The sequence below is a fragment of the Caloenas nicobarica genome, chromosome 1 (assembly GCF_036013445.1).
Source record: "Caloenas nicobarica isolate bCalNic1 chromosome 1, bCalNic1.hap1, whole genome shotgun sequence".
Classification (NCBI taxonomy): domain Eukaryota; kingdom Metazoa; phylum Chordata; class Aves; order Columbiformes; family Columbidae; genus Caloenas; species Caloenas nicobarica.
This window is the reverse complement of record NC_088245.1, coordinates 147,642,806-147,655,057: the sequence shown is the minus strand read 5'-3', so window position 1 is coordinate 147,655,057 and position 12,252 is coordinate 147,642,806. Positions and strand designations below refer to the sequence as shown.

General features: G+C 42.8%; 1 protein-coding gene across 1 annotated transcript in view; it reads right to left on the bottom strand.

Annotated features, from left to right (window-relative positions):
- Positions 1–12,252, bottom strand: part of NPAS2 (neuronal PAS domain protein 2) — a 55,074-nt gene that overhangs the window by 6,539 nt on the left and 36,283 nt on the right. The window contains exons 13-15 of the mRNA XM_065633701.1: positions 12,020–12,126; positions 11,765–11,857; positions 5,728–5,874 (exon numbers count right to left, since the gene is read on the bottom strand). Of these exons, the coding sequence (XP_065489773.1) occupies positions 5,728–5,874; positions 11,765–11,857; positions 12,020–12,126 (347 nt within the window). The remainder of the gene's footprint in view (positions 1–5,727; positions 5,875–11,764; positions 11,858–12,019; positions 12,127–12,252) is intronic.

Here is a 12,252-nt window from a genome sequence, read left to right as displayed (position 1 = left end):
CATGTTCTGGGGCATCCTGACCAGAGAGAACAGAGTAACTCCGTGTCTTTTCAGTCCTTTACTTTTTTTCCTTTCAACAAAGTCAGTCTGCCTTTCAGACAGGGCCACTTTTGAATTTATCCCTGGAAATTCAACACCTTACAGAGAGTTGGGCTGTTGAATGTTTTTAATGAGGCCACAGTCGGGCCAGAGCTGTCCGTGTTGAATGGCTGTGTCCTTATCATTGAGAAGATGTGTAAACAGCCAGCCAGTGTCATTTATCTGATTTCCCATCAGGTAACTGTCACCTGGTGTTCTTCCTAACCGTGCCATGCATTTGACTTGTGCAAAAGAGCTAGCAGCTCCTCTGTTAGTGTTTCTGTAAACAATACCCTCTCCATGCCTGCACTGCAAGATGAGGTTTTCTTCTTTAAAAGTTGTAGGGCTTAGGAATTTTTGCTTTTCCAGGGGCCATTTCTTTTATTACAGCTGTACAGAGGAAAAAGGCATGTTTTAAAGCAATTAATTATTAATGCTACAAGCTATCTTTGCAATATTTCAAACCTAGTCCCTCACTACCAAGGACTGTATGGAGGTACGCACCCCAAGTAGTTGAAGACATTTTTGGATCTGATTCCGATTCCACACCACTACTACCTGTGTGGAACTCCATTAGTTTAAGTGGAGCTACTTAGTGTTTAAATGAAATCAGAATCACAATTATTCTCTTCATTATTCATCTATCAGTCTCATGCCTAACAGTACATCTGAGGTACGCCCAGTAATTAGTACACCTTTCGGCAGCTTATTGCTACATTAACAATTCTCTAAACTATCATGTCCCCTCTAATTTTTCTTGGAAAAAACCCCATACCTCTCTCCAACGGACTGGCACAATGCAGTGCTTTTCTTTGCATAAGTATGGGTTGATCCATCATATTTGTACTTACTTATCTAGCTTTTTAAACACAGATTTTATTTAAATATGATAATTTTTTAATGATTCGTGTGCCAAGATTTTACTCAGAAAAAAAGGTGCAAACAAAGCTTACATTAATCAGCTGGCAGAGGGGGGCAATTAATGAAAATGTTAATGGACCTAAAGCAACGGCTTGTTTCAGGTGCTGTAGGCTAACCACATCTCAAAGATGTCTGATAGAAATAAATGGGTCAAGTAACAGAGTTGGGGCTGCTCGCAGCAGATCTGAAACTAGCTCCGAGTGTTTTCTTCTAAAAACATTGCTCACTGAGTTTGGAGCTGTTACATATCAGAAAGGCAGATGGTCTCACAACTTCTGCCAAGTAAATAGGTCTTATTATGAATAAATCAAAGACAGAAATTATGAAAATTCATTTTCTTGTTTATTTTCTGTATATAGAAGCTAAGCTTTGGACAAGTTTAGTAAATGAACTCACTTGATTAGCTCTAGCAATGAAACTGGTCACCATTGATATAAAATTTGATATAAAACACTTGATATAAAATTCAGAACAGGTAAAGCAAATGGTGTGTTTCAAAACTGTGATGGGGAATGTGAGCCCACTACTACTGGCCAGATCACTGCAATTTAAGGCCTTAAGGAGGATTATCTTAAGTGTTCTCCCTGGATGTGGTGCACAGGGCTGGAGAAATACCAGGTTCATCCAATGCAAAGTCAACATCTATCCATGCAAATGTCAGGCAGGGTATGAACTCGTGGTGAAGGACTTACTCTGTAGGTCCCTGTGTGCGTGTCTTACTTCCAGATGAAGCCCAAGGAGCTTTTCCTTGAAAGAAAGCAGAGTAACCTACTTTGCAATTACCAGAGTGTGCCACTGGGTAGTAACGTGCACGGTTGATGGTTGGCAGCTAGCTAGTACACTATAAATTTACAACCAAGTCTATCCCAGTAAACCAATTTCATTTGTTCATGTGTTCATACCCTGAGAGGGCTGTGTTTCATACCTAGGGACTCTCTGTTGCATTCTAATGGCAAAAGCAGCATCATTACCATCTGAACATAAATGTCCTGGAAAAAACAAGCTCAGGGCAGGAAGCGATGGTGCCATTTAACCTGTGTCCCCATAGAACTGGGAGACTCAAGATGCCTCATCAAAACAAGAGTTAACCTGAGAGAGGATTGAAGCGTGGAATTTCTGCCTGCTGGTTAAGCCTAAAAGCAACAACATGCTTCATTTGTACACAACTTAATGGTGTTCTTTTTTATTATGTGCCTCTTTTGTGATAGTCCTGCCTGAACCCCCTGAAACACTGACATAGAGCAGCTTTAAATAACAACAGAAACCCCCTAATAAAGATCGAAATCTTTCCTGGTCTGAGCACATCCAAGTAGGTAAATTAGCAACCCCCTAACTTCACTGCTGCTAATGACATGTCTCGTGGCTTATTTTGTGGACTGCAAGGTCAGTGAAGCATTTTACAAATATTTTTTAATTGGCCAGCTTGTTAACGTATGCAGCAAAGCAGCGAGGGAGAGGAGGGACCCTCTGACACTGCTGCCCCCTCATTCCAAGATAGATGGTCCCTACAGCTAATGGATGAATCACATTGGCAAGACATCATGAGGAAAATGGCTCTTTGACTCTACCTGTCCTTTGGATAATCAGAGGATTATAGCCTCTGGGCTCATCATTACAGACATCAAGATTCTTTCTTTATGTAAAATACGGAAAGATGAGAAGCACAGCACCAGGGAGCTGAGATTCACTGACTTCGAAGGGAGACTGGTTTGCAAATGATGGGTGGCTTTGGGCAGCCTCATTTGTAGTTCTTGGAGGCTGGTGAGGCACAACCCTTCTGCCTTCCTCCCCATCTGCGATTCATTAGCCAGACTGTTCAAATCTGGAGCAGATACAGCATCCGTCAGACTTCTGAGGTTACTCTTGCTGCTCCTGTCCTTCACACTTTCCTTTGTCAGGAAAAGCAGTCACAGGGATTTAATGGAGTTTTGAACAATTTTGTTCAGGGCCCAGAACCCTCCTGCTAGTTTCATCTTTCATCGCACAAGGCTCTTGGAAATAGTTTCTAATGCAGACTACCATGCTCAACATCTGTCCGGTTGGGAAAGCATTTCTTGGTGGACTGCTGTACTGCAGTTTTGAAGATCTCTGAAGGAAATGGAAATCGAGCTTAATTCTCCGTAGAGCTACTTGTACACTTCTGTGTGGAAGGGAGTGAACCAGTGGGGAAGATATGCTAATAAATCAGCTAACGAGGGAAAATCGCAGAACACTTCCCCCCTTTCAGACAGCCTACGGCACTCCTCCATGCTTATAGCTCTGCTATGTGTAATATTAAAGGGACCAGAAATGTGCTTGATCGTAATGCTTGCCTATTTGCTACTATGCTTTGTAGCTCTGATAATAGACACAGATCAATGTCTGCAGACAACCAGCTCTCTGAAAGATGAAATCTCTGTGGCAAAGCACGTGGTTGGATTTCTGATTTAACAGTTTACTCCTAGCTGCTTGTGAGTCACAGAAGTGCTACATGCGAAAGTGTGAGGCTTGCTTTCAAGTTGCCCCTAGCCAAATAAATCAAAGGCAGTTCCTGGTCTCACTCTATCCCTGCAACAGCACAGTCATTTTTTTGGGTTTTTTTAACCTAGAGAAAGTGGAAGTAGGAAAATGACCTGTCCGTGGAGGAAAAGGACCAGGCCATGAGTCGACATGTCTGCTTGCATCTCATCTGCTTGTTTGATTGCTCTGAGGGGACTAAAGGCACTCAAACTACAGAGGATGATCCTCCCCATCCAGCATTGCCCCTTCAGGCAGATAGGGGACCCCTGCATCTCTGAGCTGCCCTCTATTTCCCCCCACTCTCAGTTCTGCATCTGCAGTAAGCTAGGAGATGGTCAGTACTGGCACTAGAGAATTTGTATTGGTCTGAAAACACTTGGTCTAACCTGGTACAGATTTCATGGGGGAGAGTACCACCCAAATAGCATAACTCAGAGCTACAAATTGGTATGAGTTGGGCAATACAGAACTACCTGCCATTTTCCCACTGGGCCTCTTCTCTCTGCTTGAGCTCCCTATGAGCATATCTGAGAATCTGTCCCTTGGTCTTTGGGTTATTAAATGTACCATAGCACATACGGGGGGACAACTATGTAAAAATAGAATCTGTTTCCTGTGTATAAGAAGGTGCTCTGATCTTCTATTTTTGCCTGAATTATTGAAAACATAAAAAAAAAAAAAAAGAAGGGATGAGTGTATGTGACTATTGAAGACTTTGCTAGGAGAGAGTAATGGTTTTCACCCAATTAAAAGAGAGGAAGTGAGAATATCATGTCTTTTGATATTCATAATAACAATAATAGCTTTCAGACATATGACATGATTCTGAACTGAAGGCCAGTTAATTGCAGAGAGATTTTCCCTTCCCATTAATCAAAGTCAGTGCAGAACCAATAGAAGAAATGCCCTGAAGTTAAACCTGGTCTACCTATGTGGTTCTATGTCACCAGGAACAGAGAGTCCTGGTTGTGGGACCCACCATTGCTGTGCTGTCTTACAGCAGTGCACATGCAGCAACTTAGGTGAGTGGAGTGTCCAGTTTGGCTTCACTAATCCCTTAATTGCCTAAACATACAATCCCAATTTGTTTTAATACGTGAAACTGCATTTCACAGATGCTGATGATGGGTGAGAGTCTATTTCTGTGGAAGTCGGGAGCAAAATTCCCGCTGTCTTCAGCAGGTCCCAGGTTTTCATCCTGTGCTTAAAATGTTCTTTGAGACATTCGTTTCTGTGATAGAACTTGTCTTCTAAAAAGATCTTGTTAGTGTAATACTCACAGTGGGTCCCTGATGCAACATTTCTAGCAAGGGTCATGTAACCTGAGATTTATAGTTAAATTATGACAAACACAGCAGTAATCACCCCACACTCAGAAAACTTCCATAAAACTGGATGATTTGTCCATTTGGCATTAAGTACAACCTGCGACATACTGAACTGCACTTGCTGTTATTTCTGAGCTTTGGTGGACATAAGGGGTAGTACAAAGCAGATACTGTTCTTGGTGAATTAAAAGCAGATACTGTATTTAGTGAATTCTAGCTCTGTGTAGGAGATATCAAAGGCAGAAGAAGAGCAGGCTCAGTCAGCTTCGCCCTAAAGGCTTAAGCTGATCCAGTGAGGAACAAATTCAGATACCTCCCAGGTGTGAACAAATGAACATCAGCAGAGGTTTGGGGTTTTTTTAATGTGACAAGGAAATTAATCTCTTGTGCTCTGTATCTGGGCTGGGGTAGGGTCAGGAAAACAGGGAGTGAATGAAGGAGATGAGCGCTGCCTGAAGGAGGGCTGTTGGCTAAGGAAGAGCTGGACAGACAAGATGCCGAGTGTGGGTGATGCCAACATGAAGCAAGCAGTGACTGGATGGAAGTTAATGAACTGGAGAGACAGAATCATTCGCAAGTCTGAACTTGAACATTTTCCTACTACAGCTGCTCCCTCTGAAGACTCAGTAGATAAAGTATTAAAATGCTACTGTAAATGACCCAAATTCTTCTCCTCCTACTAAGGTTGAGATATTTCTGCCTTCTCTTCTTCCAGAGAGCTCTTAAATCTTTCTGGTCATAGGTACTCAAGGAGCTTTCAGAGGGCAACATCCTCATTCTGATGAGCTGGTTTCCACATGTCCAGATTCCCTGGCCTCTGCAGCTAATTTTAATTTGCCAGCTCTATCAATGGCCACATGAGAGAGGATGCTTCGCTCTGCCCCTCCCAGCAGTAACACACCTGTATGCTGGAGTCCTGGACCAGGCAGAGCTGCTCCTGTATCTTCTGGAGCTCCTCCTGCTGCCACCGAATGTTGGCCTGCAGGATCCGGGTCCGCTGCTCTAGCTGGTCCTTGATGGTCTGGAACATGCTGAACTGTGCTGAGAACTGAAAAAAGGAGGGAAAAAAATCAGTCATTATAATGCAAACAGGTCTCAGTAGAACATTGTTCTGTAAGAAGTTATTGGTTTCTTAATTGTAAAGCACAGCCAAAGGAATAAAATATGTGTTTGTAATATACTAATGTCTGGGCAGAGATAAATCTTGTTCATGTTCAATTTTATGCACATATATTAAATTGCATCAGTTACAGTGATCTGCTTACAACTGACCCTGTTCTGTTAGCGAATTATCAGAAGGACTGTTTTTGAGAGTATGCCACTTTAAAATATCAAGAGCATCCTAACTGGATGGCAATTGAGTACATTATTTTTATTAGCCTGTAGTTTGGAGCCCTCAGTGTGGCATAACCATATATTCTGGACATGTTTTACTAATGCTTTCCTTTTTCTGCACAGATACAGCAGCATGCAATGGTTTATTCTGCTGATGAATTACTATATCATCACACAACAGCTGGCCACAATAAAGATTTACTAGATTTCTACAGCTGAGTAGTAGTGAAGCTACAAGAAATACTCATTAATTTATTTTTATACATGGCGTAAGAAGGGCTATTTTAAATAATAATATAAAATGGAGATCACTAATGAGCATCAAGAAGAAAGTGCAGTCTCCAGTAGCAGCAATACCTGGCACAAAGCGGAATCATTCATTAAGTGTGGAGGGGACTAACATGGCAATAAATTCCTAGTTTTATTTGATGTTTTCGGTTATGATTCAAAGTCCATCAAAGTTAACTTTAATAGGCTTTGGAATAGTTGCTTTGTATGAGCTTGCATTCCAAAAGTAAAAAACAGTCTTTGGAAAACAAAACAAAACAAAACTTCAAAAAATCAGTAAGCTTTTCTGTAACTGCAGCATCCAAAACATCACTGAAAACATGTGGTGCTGTGAGTGTCCAGGCAAATGAAAAATAATAATTTTGCTGTGACTTGAAAGTGATACCCTGTTCCTGTGGCTGTTCCAGGGGCTTTGTGCCAGTGGGTGAACTGAAGCACACTGCTGGAGCCCTCCGGCTCCACGGAGGTGCACTTGCTTACACCGTTTCTGGCTTTTTAATAGGAAAACAAAAATGATAACAAGAAGGGAATTAAGGAGAGCCCTGGTGCTACAAATACTGTACAGTTAAATGAAATTTCTGGCTACTTAGAGAAATCTAAATGCGACAGGTCTGATTTGTATCAGCTAACTGCTTTGCCTTAAACCAGCTAAATACATGAAGTATCTTCACATTCCCTCCAGCAAAGCTAAAATCTCCAAGTAAATGGCGTTTAGGTGAGAAAGGACAAGAACTTCAGAGGGTTTATTTCTGTTTATCGGGTGGTGGGTGGCTTTTCCGTGCAATGCGGGAGGTCACCGCTCCAAGAGAGGTGACAAGGTGGAGGGGAGTTCCATGGCCAGCGCTGTTTTTGGGAACGGAGGGCTGCTAAGGTGGCACGTGCTGTTGCTGGCAGAGGTCCCCCAAGTTTGCTTTGATGTGAGTGCTCGCAGCTTGCACCCTCTGCCTGAGGAGATGATGTGGGCACTTGCCCTCCGGTGCTTTTACCTTCAGACAGCAGCACTGTCATCTGCAACCCCGTTCCCTCCACAGACCAGAAAAATGGTGTCAAAGCTCCCAAAGGGGAGTTTGTGTTACTTCTAATCAGTGTTAGAGGGGAGAAGTCAGACTGGGGTCTCTCTCTTTTTCTATTCCATGTATAAAGTATTAACCCAAGGAATGGATGAGTGGAAATCTCTGATGTTTGGGAATAAGGACAAGCGACTCACAGGGTGTCTGGTGCTGCTTGTTGTAGCCCAGCTCCATGTTTCTGAAGATTGCAGGTACCCTTATTTTAGGAGGAGAATGATGCTATGGCTTGCTTAGATGAGATGCAGCTAAGTCCTGCTTTAACCTGGGTCTGTATGGGATTTTTTAAGAAGCCAATTCTTGCAACCTAACTCTCTCTATGTGAGCTCTGTTAGTGAGGACTACTCTTAAGTCTTTGAAAGTGTCCTTATCAGAAAGGAATTAAAAACACTTTTAGCCAAAAGCTGCCTGGCTTGCTGCTAGCAGTCTTTCACTCACATGTGAGCTCCTTGAAGACACTTTGGGAAAGGAACCCAATTTTCTTCAATTAATATATGTAAGGAATTTTATAACAGATAATTTTACAATCATTTTATACTACCATAAGACACAAAATCCATTTCCAGGCCTTAGTTTTGAATCTGAATTTGCTTTGCAAAGTTGCACGCAAAAATATGTTGCTGTTGATTTTAAATTATTATTCCTTATTTTTTTCCTGCACCTTCGTATATTTAGAATATGCACCTAGTATTGCCTTTTTCTTCTTTCATGTGCTTTTTTTTATTAACACACTTAACACCAATGATTAGCTGGTCTACTAGAGTGAGAGATATTGCAGAACAAGACAAGGAACTTTCTCTTTTGCTCTTTTCCCTTTCTCACTCTAATCCTCAAATTTGTTGATAACTCTAGCCATGACCCCTGTGATTACAAAGCTTCTATTGTTTTTGTACAATGAGACACTAACAGCAACTGACCTGCACCAGAGAGTATTTATCTCAAGATCATTAACCCCTCTACTAATTAAGGAAGAAAGCTGTAATTGTGTAACAAATTAAAAGAGCTTAACTCTTTTCTTTCCACAGAAAGCACTGCAGAGCTTTAACTCTGCCACTGTCATCAGATGAAGTTGCTCTTCATCTCACTTATTTACAAATTTCTATAGGATCCTTGGAAAAGTGCATGTCATACTTGTGCTGGCTTTCTAGATGCAGTCAAACGTGGAAGACTAAACCCGTGAAATATCTGTAATTGCAGAGGATCACCAATTTAATAAAGGATTGTTAACGCAGATAAAAAAACCCACAGCAAGAATTTTAGTTTGGTTTCTCAAAAGAAAAAAAAAAAGCGATGCTCTTGGGATCGTGTTGGCGGGTGTTGGGGCAGGGATGGGCACAATCCACTGGGCTCAATGCACCAGCGCTGGTGGTCCAGACGGGTTGTACAGCCCAGGGAGAGGGACCCGCACTTCTGGGCTGTGCCTCCTCCCCACCAGCATGGACACCTGAAACGGGCCAGCTGGACCATGCTCCAGGAGGAGCATTACTCTCCACTGGGTGCCACCCCAGGGTGCCAGGGTTAATGCCTCTCTCTAGGTGCTGGGGGGGGCTGCAGCCAGGGAAGGGCACCTATGGCCCTTGTGTCTATCAAGATGGTCTTCCTTTGCAGATAGATGAACAAGATATGATGAACAAGAAGATGGACACCTCAATGACATTCTCTTCCCACTGTTTTCATGGCAATAGGTAGCTAGGTAAAGAGAAGAGACCCTATTTATTTTTTAGCTTGGTTTTCTTTGAACCTTTCATTTCTGCCTACCTTCCACCTTTCCATCCTTCTGGCCAATGCTAGAGACATGGAGCAGAGTTGTAGGAGTCTCAAAAATACCAGGCTGCTGTAATTTCATGAAAACTATAGCTGAGCAAAGGAGAGAGGGATCCACTCGCCCCTCCTCCAGGAAAGGCTGGGTCCGTGCTCCAGCCCTGCAAGGAGCAGCCCCTGGGAAACCGGGTTTCATTAGTTTTGCAGCTCACTGAACAACTTGTTCCTTCTTTCTGTCTTCTGAATAACACCTGCGTAATCCCAAATGGATTATTAGTGCTAATTATTATTCAGTCATCAACATCCACTGTGTTGTAGGGGATTTTAATTTATTACAATAAGGAAGGCAAACAAACAAATATTCTAAATGGGAGCACTTGGTTCAAAGTAAACCATTTACATTCTGGTGACATCTACTGCAGCGCTGTCTGTTCATTCAGACAAGCAAGGCAGAAGCTAAAACCGCATTTTGGTGGAGACAAAACCACCGCAGCCTTTGCTCAAAATGAAACTAATCCAAGTTCAAGCAGATGGTGCCCGAGGCAGGAGCGAGTTGCGAGCTGCGGATGCAGTTGTGGCCACTTAAAATGTCCTTCCCCGCCACTGCCACCCCGTGGGCAAATGCTAGCCACAAGGATGCCCATCAGAGTGCTGGGGCCCTGGGTGGCCAGGCTGAGCGCACTGCCTTTGGGGTCCTGTCATCGGTCACCTTCAGCTGAGGACAAGCAGCAGGAAGGCAGCGGGGAGCAGCCTGTGCAGCTCCTCCTCCTGCACTGGCAGCAAGAAGCCCGGCCAGGAGATTTCTAAAAGCAATGAGCTGGTGTTCTGCTACCAAACTGCTGTGAAATGGTCAACTAGGAACCTGAAGAGATGTTCGTGGTGGGAAGCATGCGTATCTGGGTTTCACCATTCATTTGCTTAGCACTGCAGGCACCTTGTCTTTTAAATAATGGATTCTCTTGCTGTAGGCTGGCATGTTTATTTTAAGGTGGGAGGTAAGCAACTGAAGGAAGCAATTAATAGTTTATGAAAATCACCCAAGTCTGGGGACAATTGCTGCCTTTCCCAGGAGTATCTTTATGATGTGTGAGCCTCAACAACCTGAGCTGCAGCATCCTGATGCTATTTTCCTACTCCACATCAAGGGAAGCTCCATCTCGAGCTTCACCAGGAGCATTGCTGTGACTTTGCTGCCAGTCGAGAAGAGGGCTGCCTGTGTAAACAGACTCGAGTCAGCCCTCTTCCTTTCACCAAGATTTAGTCAGCCCAAAGGGGCTGAGCCAGCGGCCGTGTGACTGGACAGCACTCCGATTTGGTGGAGAAGAAATGGAGACGGGGTGGAGTAAGAGCGTTTTACTGGGAACAGGCAAGGCAGTGAGGCTCTTGATTAATGACTGGAAAGCATCTCTTCACAAACAGCTTTGATGGAGAAGAAAGTGAGGTAGAAAAAAGTCAAACAAAACACATGCAGGTTTATAATAAATAAACTAATTGATGCTTGGAAGCGCATTAATGAATAACAGAGAGAAATATCTGTAAAAGAAAATGAATGCTCAGAGCAGATAATTGATATGCTGTTTCTTTGCTGCATGGTGATGTGGAGTCGTGAAAAGAATATTAAACACAGAAGATAAATGAGAATTTGTTATTTAAAGCAGGGTTGCTCAGGACTTTATAGGTTTTATATGCTACAGGCAAAAACTCCAGGATCTTGTGAGGGAGTACAGGGTACCAGTAGAAGAAGCAGCCTAGTTTCAGGGCTACTCTGGACCTTTTAGGACATCCTAAGTTTGAGGATGATGGGGTGTATCATCACAGCATGACCACAGGGGAGAAACTATGTAATGGGAACATTGTACTCAAATTTGCTTCTTCAAAATCCACTGCAAATGAAACACTGAGGTGTTTTTTTCGGCCATCACCCACTTTTGAGATATGGGTTAATAGATTTCATTGGAATAATTTGTCTCCAGATGCATCCTCACCATTAATGGCACATGAAATGGGTTTTTTTGAACTTTCATGTCCTTTACTGCTGGTTAGTTCTGCCTCAGCACAGCCAAATGGGTGTTTTTAGGAGGACTGGGTGTCTTTGTTAGTTTTTGGTTTTAATTCTCATTGTGATCTTGATTGTGATGGGACTTAATCCTGTAGAATCAAATTTGAAAACTCTTTGTTCCATCTGTTTTTTGTCCTCCTGTGAAATAGATATGTGTACACACCTGAACCTACCTGCACCTGGGGTTCTGCTCTAACTGCCTGTATGCAGTTACATGTTTAAACACTCAAGTGGACAATTCAGATTACTTCCCCACAATATTTTAAGCCTTTGAGAGCTGAGATTCGGAGATATTAGCTACTAAGAAGATGATAACCTAAAAGACCCAAAAAAGCTGGACCCTATTGATTAATTTATTTACTAGATGAAAGGAGAAAATATCAGGAGATAGGCAAGTGACATATTCCACTTCCAAATCCCCAACTAACCTGTGCCAGAGGTGCAGGCTGAGTTTGCAGAGCTGCTTGAGGCAACAGCTGCTGTGAGAGAAGCTCACATGGAGGCTGAGAAGGCGAAGAAACCTAGGTTTAAAACAAAAAAGAACTTTTTTTGTAAGTTGGGCTCCTTTAAATTTTAGGTTTCTTCCAGTGCCATGGATTTAGTGTCATTTCTATTTGCTAAACTGCCTATGTGGCACATACTTTATACTGTCTGCCTATTTTGATGACTCTTTGTGAAGTTACCTGAAGAGTAGTAGGTTGACTGAGTCTATGCACGGATAAATCCTGCTGCGTGCTCGGTGTTCTTGGCAAGGGAGTGTTTGACTCTGCAATCAGCTTTGTTGGTGTAGCTGCAAGAGAAGTACTGGTGAGTTCTCACGCACTGGAAATCATCCCCGTTTGAAGTGGGAATTAAAAGACCTAGCTAGAAATGATTAGAGCCTGGCTAAATTCCAGCAGGAGTCAAGGCTGTTCTT